The 20,632-nt window shown below is 33.8% G+C and overlaps 1 protein-coding gene across 6 annotated transcripts in view; it reads left to right on the top strand.

The window, feature by feature from the left end:
* N4BP2 (NEDD4 binding protein 2) overlaps window positions 1–20,609 on the top strand; it is a 66,053-nt gene extending 45,444 nt beyond the window's left edge. For 4 of the 6 annotated variants that reach the window (XM_081812993.1, XM_081812987.1, XM_081812988.1 and 1 more), the window contains 8 exons: window positions 3,872–4,027; window positions 5,832–8,224; window positions 8,841–8,926; window positions 9,649–9,694; window positions 10,950–11,146; window positions 14,039–14,157; window positions 17,475–17,613; window positions 20,195–20,609. In XM_081812993.1, coding sequence (XP_081669119.1) covers window positions 3,872–4,027; window positions 5,832–8,224; window positions 8,841–8,926; window positions 9,649–9,694; window positions 10,950–11,146; window positions 14,039–14,157; window positions 17,475–17,613; window positions 20,195–20,230 — 3,172 coding nt within the window. In that variant the 3' untranslated portion in view covers window positions 20,231–20,609. The other 2 variants (XM_081812990.1, XM_081812989.1) reach the window with 2 other exon arrangements.
* Window positions 20,610–20,632: the final 23 nt, after the last annotated feature.

Genomic DNA, 20,632 nt, shown 5'->3' with positions numbered 1-20,632 from the left:
CCCTTCTCCCAAAGGTTTTACTTTTTTACTTGATTGTTTGACTTAAATTAAAATGTACTTAGGACATGGACACATAATGTATTTTGCTTTGTGTTCTGTATTCCCTTAGAGATAACCCTAACTTGATTTTGGTCAGGGTATTTTCTTCTTGGTCATTTTAACTAATTTCTATACTAACTGAGGGACAACCTAATTTTAGTATATTCATAATGTTGTGCAACCATCACCACTATCTAATTAGTGCACACTTCCATCACCTCAAAAGAAACCCCGTACCTGCTATTGGCCACTCCCAATTCTCCCTTTCCTTTGGCAACTGCTAATTTGCTTTTCTGTCTCTATGAATTTGCCTATTCTAGTCATTGCATATAAATGGAATCATACAATTTGTGGCCTTTTGTGTCTGGCACCTTTCACTTAGCATCATGTTTCAAGGTTCATCCATGTTGTAGCATGTATCAGTACTTCATTCCTTTTTATATGTTTTTGGTACATTATAGATTTTGTTTTCTAATATTTTGCTTAGGATTTTTGCATCTGTATAAATGAGAGAGGTTGATCAATAATTTTTTCTTCCTTGCCCTTTCTTGCCTGGCTTTGGTATCATGATTTTAGGTTGATAAAATTAATTGGAAAATATTTCTTCTTTTTCTCTTTTCTGAGTTTATGTAAGTTTGAGTGTTTGATAGAATTTACTTATGAAACTTGTGGACCTGGTGTTTTCTTTGTGAGAAGTTTCAGTTAGAATTTGTCCATTACACCAAAGTTTCCAAATTTATTAAGACTTTATTAAGACAATTATAGTATTCTCTTACCATTTACATCTGTGTTGCATCCATACTTAAGTTCCCCTTTTCAATCTGGATATGTTTATATGTATCTTCCTTCTTTTTTTCTTATTCTCACCAGAGATCAGATTTTTTATTAGCCTTTTCAAATAAACATCTCTTTGCTCATCTGATCTATTTTAAGTTTGTTTTACGTTCATTTCTGCTTCTCTTTTATTCTACTTTCTCTGCTTTTTAAAAAATCTATTTTGCTTTGTTTATTCTGTTATTTTTATAAGGTTTCACCTGAAGGTTTAGGTTATTTTCTTATATGAGCATTTGATGCTATAAATTTCCTTAGGAAATTAGATGCTCCTAGAATTTTAATATATAATATTAATATATAATGCTTTCTTTTTATCATTTATCCTCTAATTTGTATTATGATTAATTTTACTTTTTAACCCTTGGGTTATTTAAAACCATGTTTTTAAGTTTGTGAACAGATGGTTTTTAAATTTCTTTTTTAAGAAATTCATTTTCAACTTAACTGTAGTAGATAAGATTGTGCCATTTGTGTGATACTAATTCTCTGATATTTTAAAAGATGCGTTTTTATGGCCTAGTTCATTGTTTTTTGTAAATGTTTCATGTTTGCTTGATAAAAATGTATACTGGTTATAGTATGTTAATATATTATTAAGTCATGCTTATTCTGTTACATCTTCTGTAGCTTTACTTTTTAAAAAAATGCTTGATGGATTAATGTTTTAAGAGAGGAATGAGGAAATCTATATGAGAGGGATGTGTTGAAATCTCCCTTTATTATGTTGAATATGTCCAAGTTTCTTCTTATAAATCTGCCTATTTTCACTTTATGAATTCTGAGGATATATTTTGATGTGCTTTTATAGCTTAAAGTTTTTGTATCTGTCTGATTTAACCTTTTATCCTTGTCAAGTGATTTTCTTTTATCCTTAATTTTAATTTTTGTCATAAAGTCTCATTTGTCTAATATTAATAGAACTACACCAACTTCCTTTTAGGATTTGAGTGTTATTTCTTTTTCCATATTTTTACTTTTGACTTTCCTTTGTCTTTACATTTAGATGTATCTCTTATAACCAGTATGACTGGGTTTTGAAAAATCCTCTCTGTCCATCTTTGGCTTTTCATTCTTAAGCTTAATTCTTTTATGGTTATTTTGGTTATTCATGTAATTAGCCTTGTTTTTTACTCTCTTCCCTCTGTGCACTGTCTCTTTATTTCACCTTTCCTGTGATTGTTTTTCTCTTATCACAGAAAATTATATATTTGATTTTTTCCCCCCTTTTCATCATGCCTTATTTTGGATTATTTTCACTGAATGCAGATTTTCTTATTTACTTTTTCCTTCTCTTTTAATTTGGAAATGATATACACTATTTTTATCCTTTTAGTGGTTACATTAAAACTTTGATCATGCAAACTTTAAATTTAAAGTCAAACCATTTTGTTAGCCTTCCTTCTCGCAAATATAAGGACTTTAAAACATTTTAACTCTGATATTTATCTCCCTTCTGACTTACATGCTATGATTGTCCAGAATGTACAGACACTGTGTGTTTTCACTCATACAGTTATTGTTGTGCTTAATTTTTCTTTCATCGTAGATATTTCATCTGGGAATTTCCTTCTGTCTGACATTCATCTTTTAGGATTTTCTTTACAGTGTAGTTCTGCTTCATGTCAAACTCTTTTTTTTTTTTTTTTTTTAAATCTGAAAATTCTTTTATTGCCTTCATTCTTGTAAGATACTTTCACTGGGTATATATATTCTAGATTGACAGTTTCTGTTATTGAAGATAACATTTAATTATTTTTTGACTTCCATTGTTAAGGCAGCTGTAATTCTAATACTTGGTTTCTTTATAGATAATTAGTTTTTTTTCCTTTAGTTTCTGGCTGCTTTTAATATCATCTCTTTTATCTTTGGTGAATGACAATTTCAGTACCATGTTTCTAGTGGATTTCTTAATATGTATCTTGTTTGGGATTTGTTGGGCTTCTTGGATTAGGGGACATCAGTGATGTCTTTGATCAGTTCTGGAAAATCCTTAGCCATTTTTCTTTAAATTGCTTCTGTCCCATGTACTCTCTTTCTGGGACTTGGATTAGATGTATACTACCTTTTTGCTCTGTCCTCTATGTCTGTGTCTCTTAACTTCTCTTTCATATTTTCTATCTCTTTGCTTCTCTGTGATCTGAAACCAGACAAGATTGAGGTAGGTAAATATGAAAGCCAGATTTGCCCAGGTGGCAAATACTCATATTAGCCCTGGGATCCAGACACTAAGCCTTGGATCCTTGCCCAAGATAGGAATGTTGCAAACTAGATGTTTTCATTATGACAAGATCCTTGAGGGACGAAAGCATATCATCTGGCCTCCTGGCAGATGCAAATCCAGATGTTGTATGAAGGAAAGCACCCCAGGTTAAGGCCTAAGGATTCTCATATATTAGGTTCAACTAACTATGAGTTCATAAAAACACACAAATAAGCTACCATGAGTGAAAGCACAAATATGACAAATTTCATATTTGGACATCCAGAGACTTCATATACCAGGAATTTTTTTTCTTTGCTTGAATTTAAAATGTATTAAAATATATGTTTGCTTTAATTGACTTGGAATCTAGTTTTATTGTAACAGGAGAGCCCTTTGGACATCTAATCTGCCATAGTGGCATAAGTAGAAGATTGTAGTGGAATTTTTTTACTTACTAGTTAATAGTCTTGAAGTAATGGTCATATTCTTATGAAATGTTTTTTTGCAGAGCTTGAGAATAGCTTCTTTTAAAGTTATTAGGATCTGCTGGTTTTTTCTGAGTTGATAAATGATATTTGGAAAAGATTGTATGGAATGATTATAAAAATGGTAATTTAAGACATCCTGAATAAGATGAAATTAGAATCTAACAGTATATATTGTGTCATAATAAGCCAGCTTAGATATTTTTACTTATTAGAAATAATATTATTTCCTTGACATTTTATGTTTCAATTTAAAAAAAAACTTAATTACCAATATTCCTTCTACCCTTTTCTCCCCTGGAATCTTTAGGCGTAATATACATGGGGTAAGCAAAGAAAAAATAACAAGAATGTTGGAACATTATCAGCGTTTTGTTTCAGTGCCAATAATCATGAGTTCTTCAGTTCCAGAGAAAAGTGAATGTATTGAGTTGTGTGTCTATTCTTGTGAGGACACCAGTATTAGGTAGGTTAAAGTCCCTGAATACACAAATTCAATTTGAAATATAATTTAAAAAGAATAATTTTGGAGCTTGTGAAATCACTGCCAAATAACTTTAAAAATAAAAGTAGACGTTTATTATTTGTAGGGTTTAGATATAGTCTTACCTGAAGCAAGATGTATATGGTTAGCAAGAGAAGTGAAGTTATATATGCAATGACATGGGAGTTTTTTCATTGTCCTCAGGGTTTTGTGGCTCCATGTTTATACTGTGAATACTCCTGCCTTTTTTATGTAACTACCTGCTATTCCAGTATTTATTTATCTGTTATTGCCTGTCATTATTTTGCATCACTTCTTAATTTCTTTAGGTATTTGTAAAAATACTCTTTCAAGTTAGTATTATAAAAATTAATTATTAATGGTATACCTTGACTGAGTAATACAAGTCATAGCCTTTTGAGAGTTTGTAGTCCAGCATAGTACTGATTCTATTAAACATTTAGGACATAGAAACAGTTGAATAGATGGGTGAGTTAAAGAATAACCTTAAATATAGATAGAGGTCTAAATTGCCCACACTTTCTGATGATAAGGAATGGTGAGGCTCTATTAAAAAGGGGTTGGGAAGAGAAAATTCATAAATGCTCTTTTATTGAGGAGTCATGTTGCAAAGTGGTTTAGAGCATGGGCCCCTGAGCTGTGTTTCCTGGCTTGAAATCCCAAGGCTTTGTAATCTTTGACAAATTATAGAATCTCTCTATACTTCAGCTCTTCATTTCTAAAATGGCAGTAATAACACTTTGCTCAAAAGATCTCAGCAACGTAATAGTTATCAAACTTTTTAATCTTTGCTATTTTGATTTATAAAAAATGGTTCCTCCTATTAAAAGTTGAGCATATTTTTATATTAAAAAAAAAGAAAACTCAGTGTTAGATGTGATTTCATTTAGGAAGGCTTCATGGGAGAGTTGGGACTTTGAGAGCTCCTGGAATAAAGGAAGGGGCACCTGGGTGGCTCAGTTGGTTAATCATCCGATTCTTCATTTCCACTCAGGTCCTGATCCCAGGTTGTGAGATGGAGCCTCAGGCTCTGCGCTCAGCTGGGAGTCTGCTTGAGGATTCCCTCCGTCCCTCTCCCTCTGCCCCTCCCTCCCCCTCTAAGAAGAAAGAAAGGAAGGAAGAGGAGTAGATAAATTGACTAAGGAGAAAAACACTGAAGTTGAAAGTGTAATGATTAGGCAAAAGTGCTCTAAGTCTGAAATTAACATTGAGGATGATTTTAAGAAATTTAATAGGTGACATTTCAAATGACAGTTCTCCCTTTCATTTCTTTTAGTTGTGCAAATCATGTTGATTCTTTGTGACTTTGTAAATGAAGCTTAAGCCTAATCCTCGGTAGCAAATGACAGGTGTTATAGAAGCAGACCACTTTTCAAATATATTAAGCTAAAATAGTTCTGAAAGAAGCCAGGGAGGTGGTGTCCTCTTCTGGGAACAAATTTAGAATCGTATCTTTAATATTTAATGCATATGAACACCTTAACTGAAAATCTCATGTTCACTGTTTAATTCGAAAAAAGTTTGAGTGCTTCCTATATGCCAAGCATTGTGTTAGGTGTTGGGGTTACAATAAAGGGATGTATTCACAATGTACTAGAGAAAGATCAAGATGAGCTTTTATAATTTTAATGTAGTTTATTTATAGAAGTTTTAGAATAAATGTTAAGTGCCTTGTCTTTCAGTTGAATGCTGCTTTAATTTAAGTCATAATGTTAATGGCAACATTAAGAGACTTCCTTATAATACTTTAAAAAAAATCTTACAGCCCAAGAGACAATGAAGATATTACCTCTGAAAAAGAAGAAAATGTTTTATCCTCATCTTTGAAGCATCTAGAGTTAACTGAAGAGAAGAAACTTGAAGTGACCAAAGAAACTATATTACCTGAGAATGTTACATATCTCTCTAATGCAGATTTAAATGAAGGAAGAAAAGAAATAAGTGCTATGAATCCTAACATTCAGAGTGCTTTCATTCAGGAAGTTTCAGACATGTATTTTTCTGATTCTGAAAGCAAAGTACAGGCAAAAGAAAAAGGTAAAAAAGAAGAGCAGGTAAAACTGGCTTCTGAAAAAGAGTATAGTAAAACTGATGCAGATAGTGTTGTTGAGAGAGTGTCGCCGAGTATGTGCTATGGTGAATATAATCAAGAAGACTATGATCTTTCAAATACTATACCATTTCATAATGAAAAATCTTCACCGGGTGAAACATTGGAAGAAAGAGCCACAGTAAGGAAAAAAACCTTTGGAAAACAAAAAAGCAAGTCAACTTTGGAAAAGTTCCCGACGAGACACGAGCTATCAAATTTTGTTGGTGACTGGCCAGTTGATAAGACTATTGGTCAGAGGACAAAAAGGAACCGAAAAACTGAAAAAGCTTCATCTGGTCAAAGTGACAAAAAATTTAATCGCCTTCAGTCACGCAAAGGATTAGATAATACTCTGTCTGCGAATATAGATCATATCCAGCAACGAGAATCTCCGCATGAAAGTACAGAGGATGACAAGAAGTCACAGTATGATGATGCTTCAGAATCTTTCAATAGCTGTCAATATGATACACATAAAAATACTGAAAAACAGTCATTCAGCATTGTGGGTGACTGGCCTTTGTCTGATTCCTTAGCTCAGAGAGAGCACAGATCAAGAATGCCGAAGGATGGTTTAAAAGAACCCAATCTAGAATTTGGAACTAAAGACAGTATGAATGAAATATCCTTCTACACAGCACATGAGACCTGTTGTTGGGGCACAAGCCATGAAGAACTGAAAACCCTGGGTAGTTCCACTCTAGGAAATTCTGAAACGCTACCCAATGAAATGACCTGTGAGAATAAGACTTGTCCAAGTAAAAAGATTCATAGCCAGCACATATTGTCTCTTACTTTTACCAATAGTAGGCCAACTATTCCTAGAGTAGTAGGACCACAAACTTTAGCTGAATTTCCAGAAGGAAAATCTAAAAAAGTCCCTAGAATAGAAGAAGGCATGTGTACCCAGACTGAACCACAGGATTTTGCTCTCTTATGGAAAATAGAAAAGAATAAAATTAGTGTTTCAGATTCTGTGAGAGTACTAACAGGACGGTTAGATGGATTTAAACCAAAAGCTTTCAATATTAACACAGAATTAGATGTTCAAGAAACAATTCCATATAGGGTAATGTATGACAAAAGCACGTATGTTGAAGAAAGTGAGCTTACCAGTGCTGATGAATCTGAAAATCTTAACATTCTTTGTAAACTTTTTGGATCCTTTTCATTAGAAGCCCTAAAAGACTTATATGAGAGGTGTAACAAAGATATTATTTGGGCCACAAGCCTTTTGTTGGATTCTGAAACTAAATTATGCGAGGATACTGAATTTGAGAATATCCAAAAATCATATGATGAAGCACAAATTGGGCCATTTTCTCTGGGATTAAATTTGAAGGAAATTATTAGCCAAAGAGGAACCTTGGAGGATTCTAATTCTTCTGTGCCAGAATTTAGCCATGGCACTGCTGTCAGTAACACTAATGTACAGTCCACCTGTGATTCAGAAGAGAGAAACCCAGAGCAGGCAGAAATAAGAGCTATCACTACTGAAAAACCTGAATTAATAACGGGTTTATTTCCTAATGCCACTCTAGATCTAAAGAATACTAATGAAGTACTTCCCAGTAGCCAGGCAGAAGTTCCAGGTCTGTATAACATTAAGCAGTCTTTCCCAGGTACTCTAAAAGCTACTGTAGCTAAAGATGTGAATGAAATGGAGAAGAATCTAGAAGTCACAGAGATTGGAGACAGTATACATTCTTCTTCGAATTTGTCTGATATTTTAAACTCTGTATCGAGCACTTCAAATCTTGAATTAAATGAAGAAGTTGATTTAACCGACTCTCTTGAAATAAAGAAAAATGAAAATCTTCCAAAGGATTATGTGAAATTTCCAAACACTGAAGAATTTATGAATGAAGATGAACAGGAAATGGAAAAAATTCTAATGGCTGAGAGTACTTTGTCAGCTGGAGTTAATGAAGAAGATAAAACTGAGATATTGAATCCCATGCCAGTGATGGCCAAATCTTTGACCATAGACTGTCTGGAATTGGCATTACCTCCTGAGCTGGCTTTTCAGCTCAATGAATTATTTGGCCCTGTTGGTATTGATTCAGGTAAAGAAAAAATAGATTACGTGTATGTGTGTCTTTGTGTGAATAGAATACAGATTCAGGGTTCTATCTTAATTTTAAAATTATGTCATATGTTAACTGAAATGTAAAAGTAATTTGTGTTGCCTACCTTATTTTTGACACATTCGTTTGTAGAGGATTTAAAAAAAAATGTAATTTAAAGAAATAGTATTTATATGGAGTTTGTGTTCATCCCATGCGTATATTGAAAGTTTTCTGTGGTATTTACCTCATACTTATTTGCAGAGATGAACCTTTTTGAATCTGTAGTGCTACTCCAGATGTACCTAAGGCAAGATTAATTTCATAGAACACACTTCTTGAAAAGTCTTGACTAGTGGAAATGAATATATACATTTAAACTAATGGACATGAATAACTTAAATATGTGAAGCATTGTATAATTGCACCTGCCAAGAAGTGTGAAAACAGTGACATAGTACATAAACAAAAATATTCCAAGAGATTTAGAACTAAAAATATAGATTAGTAATTAATAATATAAATTAGTTTTATGATACATAAGGTGGTTGAGTATGTTTTCTAAAAATGTATGAGTAATGATTATATTTTCTTTTCTTTTTTCCCCCCTCAAAAGGGTCTCTAACAGTTGAGGATTGTGTTGTTCATATAGATCTGAATCTGGCTAAAGTGATTCATGAGAAATGGAAAGAATCTGTAATGGTTGGTAGGCTTTTTTTTTATGATGAGCTCCTTTTGTGTTCACCTTTGCTCTTAATAAAATCTGTTGTATGAAAGAATTCTGTTGAATTTTGACTTTGAGAGAGAATGAACTTTTTCCAATAAACAGATAAGTGATATTTTTTCTCTTTCCAGTGTTTTAGATTATTACCAGACTGGCCAAATTATATAACTGATGATGGAGCTCAATATGATTGTTGAATTTTTTTAAGAGAAAAATCATAAATAGTTTTTTATTCTCTAAAGACTTGCAGTGCTGGGCGCCTGGGTGGCTCAGTCATTAAGCATCTGCCTTCGGCTCAGGTCATGATCCCAGGGTCCTGGGATCGAGCCCCGCATCGGGCTCCCTGCTCTGCGGGAAGCCTGCTTCTCTCTCTCCCACTCCCCCTGCTTGTGTTCCCTCTCTCGCTGTGTCTCTCTCTGTCAAATAAATAAATAAAATCTTTAAAAAAAAAAAAAAGACTTGCAGTGCTGACTGATTAAATTTCAAAAACAGTCTAAAAAAAAAAAAAGCCTAAGAGCTCTGTAAGTGGAAAAATATATTGATATAGTCATACTTCATAATCTTATCTAATTTTGTTTTACTTAGATTTAGCAAGAATGATTGATAGTTTTACAAGAAGTGATTTCTAGAGAAAAATAATATAATCTTATTTTCTAATGCACCCTCCTTTGCGAATCCCCTGTCCTGCATTTGTGTTTAGGAGCGACAAAGACAAGAAGAGGTATCCTGTGGCAAGTTTATGCGAGGTAAAGCACATACTTTTTACTTCTGATGTTCCTGTCATGATGTCAAAACTTGGTGTATATGTATGAATTTTAATTCATTATTAAATGTACTTCCACAAAATATGTTACCCAAGAATTTTGATTTGCAAATAAAAATTCTTTTAAAATATTTAACATTTAATATTGACATAAAAGAAAACTAGAAGAACTAAAAAGCATCTATGATTAATTTCATGAGTACAGTGGAACACCTTAGATGTGCTCTAATACATATAACAAGGTGTTTCCTGTTTAAGATTTTGCTCTGAATGAAAGAAAACTTCTGGTTTGAGAGCAGTAAAATGTTCATGTGTCTGATTGAGAGCATCATTCAACTGTTACTTGGTTATTCGAAATTTTTATTGATGTTAATTTTATTAGAGCACAAAAGTCGGCCTGCTTTTGGAACATCTGCCAAATTGAAATATTTGATTCTAGAAGACTTTTTGGGTAGCATTGTCCTCAGTGATTAGTGCAGGATGGCAGAGCTATTAACAGGAGCCTCCTATTGTGCACATTTCCTTCAGATGCCTCTTTTGTCCACTCCACACCAGGACTCCAGGTTGAAGGTTCTTTGGGTATGCTTTAGTTGCAGCTTCAAGAACTAAAGCTATTTGAGAGCTAGAGGTACTGAAAGGGTATCAGAGTTATGGGGATGGCAGTATCTACTGTCTTCACTCTCCGGGAGAGCTAAGGAGTATATCAAAATGTGCTGATACCGAGATGCTGAAATACTATACATTAAATCTCGTTACTGTGAACTTCTTAGAATGTTCAGTTTCTTCCTTATGTTGAATATCATTTGTTTAATATTTGTTGTGTGCCTCTATTGGGTTTATGGGTTTGCTAAAATATTGATCCTTTCAGTCCTTGGAGTGGCTGAGCAGAGCTGAGCAGAGCTGCTCTAGCTGGTTGCTTCCACCTGGCCAAAACTCCCTTTGTTTACCAGTGTATGTGTGCTGATTTTTCTGTGTCCGTGTGATGTAAAAAAGAGTGGGAACCATTGAGTTGATTTGCAATGATACCCAGATCCTTGCTCATTTGAGATATTCCTACATTTATACATATTCTTGCTTGCAATTATGTGAAGATATATTTTGAAACTTCAGAGTTATATTTATAAGCTAGAAATAAAAAATCATGTTTCTTTGGTCCTTCTGAGGTAGTTGTAACAGAATGAGTAATGCTTAATTTGTTTATTGTTGAGGGCCTGATACTATTTATACTGCTTTTGTAGATCCTTCCCTGGTTGGGCACATTGGTCTCGAGAATCCTGAACAAAAATCATCTCAGAGAACAGGCAAAAAATTACTGAAGACTTTAGCAGCACCTGAAATGCTACCCTTATTGGATCATTGGAACACTCAAACTAAAAAAGTATCACTCAGAGAAATAATGTCAGAAGAAATTGCCTTACAGGAAAAACACGCTTTGGTATGAGATGGTATAACTATTAAGCTTTTGCCTCTGACTCTAGGTTGATTGTATGTTTACTCTGTGATTTTCATTTGATTCTGTATTTCCTAGCCTGGAATCTGTATTTAACTGATTGAAATTAATGTTAAAATTGAAACTGTTTCGAAGTATGAAGCTGGAATTTTTTGCTTCTGGGAGATTAGTTGATATTCTATAACAATAAGCCAGTCTGTGTTAAACCATTATTTTAGATTTAATTTTGCAGGTGATTGAGCTGCATTTTTTTTTTTTTACTTTTAGCATTTATTTCTATAATTTTTTAATTCTTGAAAAACATGAAAGATTTTTCATTTAAAGATAACTTTGTTCATAAATTAGTAAAAAGAAATGTCTGTCTTGCTATTAAAGAAGTATCCAACCTCAAAACAGTTTTTTTTTAAAGTAGGCTCCATGTACAGCGTGGAACCCAGCGTGGGGCTTGAACTCATGGCCCTGAGATCAAGACCTGAGCTGAGAACCAAGAGTGGGACATTAACCAACTGAGCCACCCAGGCGCCCCAAAACAGAGTTTTTTAGAGAAAAATTTAGAAACTTAAAAAAATTAAGTACTCTTCTTTTTCTAACTTTTTAATCAAACATGTTCAAATAGAAACTTTATTTTGAACTTTATTTTTGTTTCTTATTCACCATATCAAATTTTATGAAGCCATAAGTGAATTTGGTTTCTTTTGCTTTCTTCTTAGCCTTTTTTTGAATTCTGAAAATTAGTATTAGAGAATTTCAGAAATCAAAAAGGGGAAGAACTTAGAGGTTATTTAGTCCAATTCTCAAAGAAAAGAAATAATTCTTAGATGGTGATCTTAAAACATTTTACTTTCTTTCTTACTCATTTGACTACCCAAAGGAGCACCTTTACATTTGGCTGAAATACATAGAATTGGGGCATAGGAAGAATGATGGAATTCCTCCACCTTCATATTTATTTTCCCCAGTTATCTTGTTAATTAATTGGAAACATGCTACCATTTTTGCATGTTTACATAACCTAAGGAACCAATCTCTTTGGTAGGGTCTTATAATGTAGTGTTGTTTCAAATATCCTCTTCATTTATATGTGTAATAAATTGGAGAAATGCATTTTCTTAAAAAAATAAGGAAATCTTAGAACTTATGCCCAAATGGTGTGACACCTTTTGTTGAACTGCCATTTTTTTTTTTTACTACTGAAACTTAACTTTGTGGTTCTAATCTGCCTTTTAATCTCTCAGTATAATAGTGAACAGAGGAGTATCTTTGATTTCCCAACTTAATGCATTTTTTTTTCTATCAGTGATTTTTGCTTATCTTTCTGTGGGTTGGATAATAGAAGCTGTACTTATTTTGTCCCAAGGATACTTCTTAGGTAGAACCTCAGTAAGAGAATTTCTTGATGCTTTCTTTTCACTCTTTGTCTCCAAAGGAGAAATACACTGTATTTTTTTAAGCAAAGTTATAAGATAAACATTAGGCATAATATATGAGTAGAATAATTCTAAGATGATTAAGGTCATGAGTTTTCAGTCATGAGACCTTAGAATTTGTAGTTTAGAAACTCTATGACCTGAATTTTTTAATAAGTTCAGATTATAATGTGTATCTTAAATAAAACATGAAATATTTTTAATTCTTGAGGTGGCTTGTTTCCATTACTCTTGTGATGTGTGATGTGTTTAGCTTTACCAGTCTCTTTTACTGGTCAGATTATCACCTATTGTGGACTCTCTCTTATTGTTTGGTGTTGTAAATGACCCAGATACTAGGTGACCTAGGCTTCAAAAGCAATAACTGTTCTAGGGTTGTCCTAGATTATTGTAATTTTTATATTTTTGAGTCACCTTTGAAATTGTATAGGAAGTTATTTTTCAAACATTAGCAGCTTCATAGCAAACAAAAATATTATGTACTTACATCACAGTGTCAACAAATTGTCTTAGAGTTAGAAATCAACTTTAAGAATATTTACCATAATCCTATGTTACAATTTAAAAAGCACATTTTAGGAAAGTTCTTTAGTTTGGCAATTTCAACCGATCCCATTATGACTTATGAAAAAATAACAGTCAGTGGCAGTTCTCATACAGTTATTTTGGAGTAAATATGTTTGTGAAAATTTTTAAAATTGTGAATTTTAAGATTTTCTCATCAACCTGAATTTGCAACTCATTTGTACGTTGTAGTTTCTGCCCATTGAGGAGAATATGTTTATGAGGACGTTGTTCACAGCATCACCCAGTGTCCCTTTTCTGAGGACCCATGGGAGAAATTTCTCTCAGGGCTCAGTGCCAGAAAAAGCTGTACTTCTCCTGAGCAACTGGTTTGTTTTTATTTTATGGACACTGAGAATCTTTGTTTCCCCCTTTGCTTTGGCCACTAAGAAGCTCAGAACTGAATTTGTGGCCCACCTTTAGCAATTGTACAGGATTTTATGGCATGCATTTATACACTAATGTTACCTGCTAGCTTTATCCTATAGTCTTCCTTTTATTTTCTCTACTCTGACTTCTTCATTTATTTATATCCTGTTTATATATCTACATTTTCATCTTCTTTTTTTATATAATATGAACGTGCTGGGTGTGTATATGTGAGAGTATGTATGTATTTATATACACTTGCACACATTATGTATATACGTGTGATTGTGTATGTATATAAATGAACAGCTTCAAATACTTTGCAAAAAATGGGATATAAATAAATAGTGCAAGAATACTTATATTACTAATTTCAGTCTTTAATCAGTGAAGAAAGTCTGTGATTGCTTTAAATGACTAATCTTTTTGCAACAAAATAACCATGCTTATGGATCAGCATAATTAGTTTTATAAATTCTGTCTGAAGGATGATTTTTGTCTCTTTTGTTTGTTTTAGAAAAGGGAGGCACTTATGTTTGAGAAAGATTGTGCCACTAAACTAAAGGAGAAGCAGCTCTTTAAGATATTTCCAGCCATTAACCAAAATTTTCTGATGGACATTTTCAAGGACCACAAGTAAGTGATAGGATTATCTGTAGGTTCTATTATGATGTCATTGAAAGTATATCATTTTAATTTTTCTGATAACAAATCATATAGGCATATTATAAACCATTTAAGTGCAATGTACATAATATAGCAAGTGAGCAGGTTTTGGTAATTGGTTCATGGTCCACTAATGTGTATGTGCTTACATATGTATCTGTTTGCTTTTGTGTCTACATATAAATACATATTTCACCAAAAATAGGTTGTTTCATATACTGTTTTATAGTTTTGTTGGTATTTATTTTTCTAGTCCATTCTTAGTAATTTGCTTTTTTTAAGTCCATAGAGTATTTCATAGTAATCATAAAGTGTTTTTTTAAAGATTTGTATATTTATTTTCCATCCTATGGCCATTTTTATTATAAAAATCCAGATATAAAATGTATTCTTCCAATCTTTCCAACTTTTCTTTTTTACAAAAACAAAAAAGGCACGTAAAAAAAACCTTCCCTGTTGTCATTCCCATAGATGGATGTTTCCCCCCAAAAGTACTATAATTTGAACATGCTCCTCTTTATGGGCTTTTTGACTGCAAGAAAAATTGGAGACCATGTTGCCCACTAAGCATACATTTTTGCACACATGGATGAAGGCTATTGTACACTAGTTCCTAAAGTGAAATTGCTGGTTCAGAGTGCACATTGAAAATTTTTACAGCTAATATATATATACATATTAGCTATATAGAGAGAGGCTTTCTGTATTAGTTAAATGTACTGATAGTGTAACCCACCCTGGATATTAAGAATCTGTAAGATTTTTGCCATCCCAGTGGGTAAAATAGTTCATTATTGTTTAAATTTAAATTTTCTTTTTTTAAAATTAATTAATTAATTAATTATTGAGAGAGAGCAAGAGAGCGAGCACAAGCAGGGGGAGTGGCAGAGGGAGAAGCATACTCCCCACTGAGCAGGGAGCCCGATTCGGGGCTCAATCTAGGACCCTGGGATCATGACCTGAGCTGAAGCAGATGCTTAATCGACTGAGCCACCCAGGTGCCCTAAATTTTAATTTTCTTGATTACTAGGAAGGTTGAGCCTTTTTCATTATTTTTCTACTAAATACTTTTTGCCTGTTTTCTGTTTGGTTCTTTGTATTTCTTTCGACATTTGTGAGAACTCACTATATATTATGTATAGTTATCTTTGTTTCTATAGATTATTATTATTTTTCTACCCTGATACTTATCGCTTAACCTAGTATAGTCTCTTTGGGCATATACATGTTTTAATTCATATGTTTTATCAGAAAATCATTTCCTTTATGGTTTCCAAGTTTAATGTCATTTTAGGAAGTCTGTCCTACCCCAATATTATAAAATTATTTTCTTCAGTATTTTTATTTTTTTATTTTATTTTTTGATTATTTATTTGAGACAGCGAAAGCGAGAGAGAGAAAGAGAACGAGTCGGGGGGAGGGGACAGAGGAAGAGGGAGAAGCAGACTGGCTGATGAGCAGGGAGCCTGACTTGGGGCTCGATCCTAAGACCCTGGGGTCATGACCTGAGCTGGAGGCAGATGCTTAACCGACTGAACCACCTAGACGTGCCTCGTTTTCATTATTTTTAAAATAATCTCTAATGCAGATTGATTTTATTTACCCAAAAGTTTTTCATTTACCCAAAAATTTTCAATATGCTTTTTTTTTTTTTTGAAGAGTGTTTAATTTTCTAAATGGTTTGATGGTTTTGGTGGTAGGTGGATTGAGGACTATTGTTTATTTTATTTTGTTGTATTGAGGTATAAGAATGTGGCCTGAAGAGTTCTTTTTAGAATTTAAGATTTTCTTTGTGGTTTATACCTGATCAGTTTTAACAGATATTACACTAACGTGCTTTTGAAAAAGAATATTCTCTGCTAAGTATGTAGAGTTCTAAACATGTCACTTAAATCAAGTTTTTAATGGTGTTATTCCAATAAACAATTTCCCTACTTATTTTTGCTATCTAACCAGCTGTTTTCTTAGAGTTACGTGTTAAAATCTCCCAAGGGGATGGGGATTAGGAGAGTGTCACTGGCATATGGCGGCAACTCTCTTTTATGGGAACCTGGCACAAGATGGCCTGATGTGAAACAACCCAGAGTTGTGGTTCCCCGGGCAAGGTAAGGGGGACTGAGTGAGTCCTTCCTGGGGATGCCCAGAGTGACGGGGGTCAGTCAGGCCCTTCAGGGTAGGTGGTCAGTTGCCTCCATTTGTTTGTCAGCAGCTGGATAATTTTTTGTTAGCAGTAGCTTCACCTTCACCCTTCAGAAGGGTAGGTGGGTTCAGTTACTGATTTTATATATGCCTGTGGTATAATCTTCCAGGGCCATCCTCCCTTTAACACTACCAATGGTGGATACTGCCTTCCAGCCCCAAGAGTAAGCAAGCCTGTGATTTTTAGGGCTATTTAGGATGGTAATTGCTGTTAGCTTCCAATCCCTAGGAACCTCTCTTTGTTGATCATATCTGAGGTAGCAATATCAGAGGGCTAAAGTGGTAGTCCCCAAAATGGTTCTCCATCAAGGGTTGTCTCTACTAAATTGAAGAATAGCAAAATATCACAATACTTCGGATCACTGTTTATCACATTTCACAAATACTTCTTTGTGGTCAGCTCTTCATTATGTAGTCATTGGAAGAGATCAGAAGCATAAACAGCCTGAAATAATAGCAGTATAATATCATTTATAATTTGCTTTGGAATGAGTTTCTTTAGAAATTGGAACATGAGTGTTTTTTTAAGTCTTTGTCAATTTGTAGAATTTGATATTACATATATATAGAATCACCATGAAAATATGCCTGAATAATTAGGGGTGAGGGGTAAGATAGTGTTTTACTTTTTCCTTTCTATATCCCAGCTTAGAATTTCTTTGACTAGAACCTTATGGTTTAAGTAAAAAGTGAAATTTGACACAATAAAAATGTCAGTTTAAAGATATATTGTCTGTGTTTGATGTTTGAAGGAAACTGAAACCATGTGTGAACCAACAAGGGACCTAAGAAATATAGGTGATGAGATGAAAGTAAGATTTGTTGTGGATAATCTACCTGGAATAAAAGATCAGAAAATGAATTCATTATCCATGTTACCCTTTGGTCTTCATTCACAAAAATTAGTTTTTGAGAGCTATTATTTAAGTTTCCTTCTGGTCATTCTTGAGTCTTTGAGATGCATAATGAGCATATAATGTCAATGTTTAAAACTTAGAAGTAAGCCAGTGTTTGAAGGATTGCTTATGTTAGTGTTTTCATATAACTTTTATTTTTTTAAGTAACATTATATCTGTAACTCTCTACAGCTATTCATTAGAACACACAGTTCAGTTTCTAAACTGTGTTCTTGAAGGAGACCCTGTAAAAACAGTTGTAGCACAAGAGTTTGTTCACCAAAATGAGAATGTCACTTCTCATGCTACACAGAAGTCTAGGGAGAAAAAGGTATGGAGTTATTTTTACTATAATGGTAAATACTTGTATATGAAAATGTAATTGGCTTGTTTGTATAATTTTATGATTATTTCTCACCATTTTAACTAGATTGGAAATTTAACCAACAGTAGTATATTTGATTTTAGGATATCTGTTTGCTCAAAATAATGAATTTATAGCTGATTATGTTTTTTTCTTCAGTGTCATTGTGTATGGCAAGCACTTAAATTTCTGTAACTTTTTCTGTATAGGCTCTATACAGTAGAGTATGAGGCTTAATTGAATAGCAGTGCAGTGGTAATATGGTGGATTTTAGGTGTAAATATGTTAAATATGTGGGCAGATATTTTTAACCATTTGAGAAACTGCGAAACTTTTTTCCAAAATGGCTGTACCATTTTATGTTCCCACCAGTAATGTATGAAGATTATAATTTATCCACATCGTCTCTGACACTTGTTAGTGTCTGTCATTTTGATTATAGCCATCCTAGTGGGTATGAAGTTGTCTTAAGGGTACCTGGGATTTGTTTTAATCAGGTATGGTAAGATACTGAGACATGGAAATGTTATGAAGGAAGAAATTTATTATACTCACAGATCTCTAGAAACGGGAGGCATGGCTTGCCACCCAGGGCCACATGGAGAAGCACTAGAGTCAGTCAGGAGACAGAGCAGAGGGGAAATGTGGGCAAGAGCGTTTTTTGTGGTTTCTGTGGAGAGGAATGGGTGAGGCAGTGCAACCAGGTTAAGGATTGGCTAGTTTGAACAGTTTCGGCAGGCTCTGGAGTATAGGAACTGTCCCTGGTTTTCTCATATCTGGTGTAGGTGATTAGGCAATGTGGACGGTGGCCCTGAGGGTGAGAACCCCATAAAGGAACTGGTTGAGAATATGGCCTCGAGATTGGTTTACATATATAAGATATCCTAGCAGATGAGTTGTTTGCTCTCTCTAGGAATTAGACAACCCCAGGGTTGGGGGTACTTTCTCTCTAGGGGTTAGCAAGGACCCAGATGTCAAAGCATCAGGAAACAGGAAATAAATGATTAATAAAGAAGTGATTATCTCACTGTCATTTTGATTTGCATCCCTGATGACTGGTGATGTTGAGCACTTTTTCATGTGCTTATTGGTCATTTGTATATCTTCTTTGAAGAAATGTCTATTTGTATTCTTTGCCCATTTAAAAGTGTTTTTTTATTTTTGTGGGTTTTTTTTTTTTGAAGATTTATTTATTTGAAAGAGAGTGTGCATATATGTGAGCAGGAGCAACGGGAGGGGCAGAGGGAAAGAATCTCAAGCAGACTCCCTGCTGAGTGTGGAGCCCTACATGGGGCTCCATCTCATGCCCCTGAGATCATGACCCGAGCCTAAATCAAGAATTTGATGCTCAACTGACTGAGCCACCCAGGTGCCCCTTAAAAATGTTTATTCTTGAGTAATAGGAGTCCTTTTTATATTCTAGACAAGTCCCTTATCAGACATGTGATATGCAAAATTTTCTCCCATTCTGAGGGTTGTCTTTTTACTTTTTTGATGGTGTCTTTCATTTGAAGCACAAAGTTTTAATTTTGATGATGTACAATTTATCTTTTCTCTTCTGTTGCTTGTACTTTTGGTGTCCTGTTTAAGAAACCATTGCCTAATCCAAGGTCATGAAGTTTTTTTGTTTTTTATGTTCTATATTTTCTTATTTTTTTGGTTTTTGTTTTTATGTTTTCTTCTAAAATTTTATGATTTTAGTGCTTACATTTAGATCTTTGATCCATTTTTAGTTAATTCGTGTATATGGTGTGAGATAGGGGTCCAGGTTCATTCTTTTTGCATGTTGATACCCAGTTGTCACAGATCCACTTATTGCAAAGACTGTTCTTGCCCCACTGAATTTTCTTAGCACCCTTATCAAAAATGAATTGACTCTTAAGTTTATTGCTAGACTGTCAGTTCTGTTCCATTGATCTGTATGCCTGTCATCATACCAGTTACACATTGCCTTGATTATTGTAGCTTCATAGTAAGTTTTGAAATTGGGAAGTGTGAGTTTCCATCTATATTCTTTTCTCAAGATTGTTTTGCTTCTTCTGGTCCCTTTGCAGTTGCATGTGAATTTGGGATCAGCTTGCCAATTTCTGTAGAGAAGCCAGCTGGATTTTTTTTTTTTTTTAAGTTTATTTATTTATTTTAGTAATCTGTACACCTAACATGGGACTTGAATTCACAACCACAACCCTAGGATGAAGAGTCGCATGCTCTTCTGACTGAGCCAGCCAGGTGCCTCAAATCCAGCTGGAATTTTTATGTGGAGTGTGTTGAGTCTGTAGATCAACTTGAGGTGTATTGCCATCTTAACAATATTGCCTTCCAGTTCATGAATTTCAATTTAGTTAGATCTTAATTTCTTCAATGTATGTTGTAGTTCTGAGTGTAAGTTATGCATGTCTTTTGTTAAATTTATTTCTGAGTTACTTTATTCTTTTTAATGCTATTATAAATGAAATTGTTTTATTTTTGGATTGAACATTGCAAATGCATAGATATACAATTGATTTTATATATCAATTTTGTATTAACTTTAGGCTTTTTTTTACAGACCTTCATTATCCTGCTCTTCTTACTTATTAATTAAGACCACCAGGGATAACTTGTATGCTCCCTTTTTTCTTTGGATATTTCACTATCACTTTGTTCACATATAGGACTCAGTTAAATTTTGTATTCATGTGATCTGTTAGTGCCGTACATGCCTGTGTTCATCGTGGATAGATAGGTGTAGTATTTCATAAGATGCAGAGGGGATACAAGATGATGATGAGACCATCAAGGCCAACTTGGTAATGAAGATTATTTCTTCTCTCTCCTGATAATAGAGCAAGGCACTGTAGGTCATTATGGTGATAGAGGAAGTAATGGGGAGAAAGTGTGCTTGCTCAAAATGGGAGATGATTGGAACATGCTCAAATAAGAAAAAAGAATTTGTGAGTTATGTAAACATTGGCCAAATGTAGACTTTTTTTTTTTTTTTTTTTTT

This window comes from Leptonychotes weddellii, chromosome 2, assembly GCF_054177405.1.
Source record: "Leptonychotes weddellii isolate Sample4059 chromosome 2, ASM5417740v2, whole genome shotgun sequence".
Taxonomy (NCBI): domain Eukaryota; kingdom Metazoa; phylum Chordata; class Mammalia; order Carnivora; family Phocidae; genus Leptonychotes; species Leptonychotes weddellii.
Note: the sequence above shows the minus strand (reverse complement) of the source record. Positions and strands in the feature narration are given on the sequence as shown.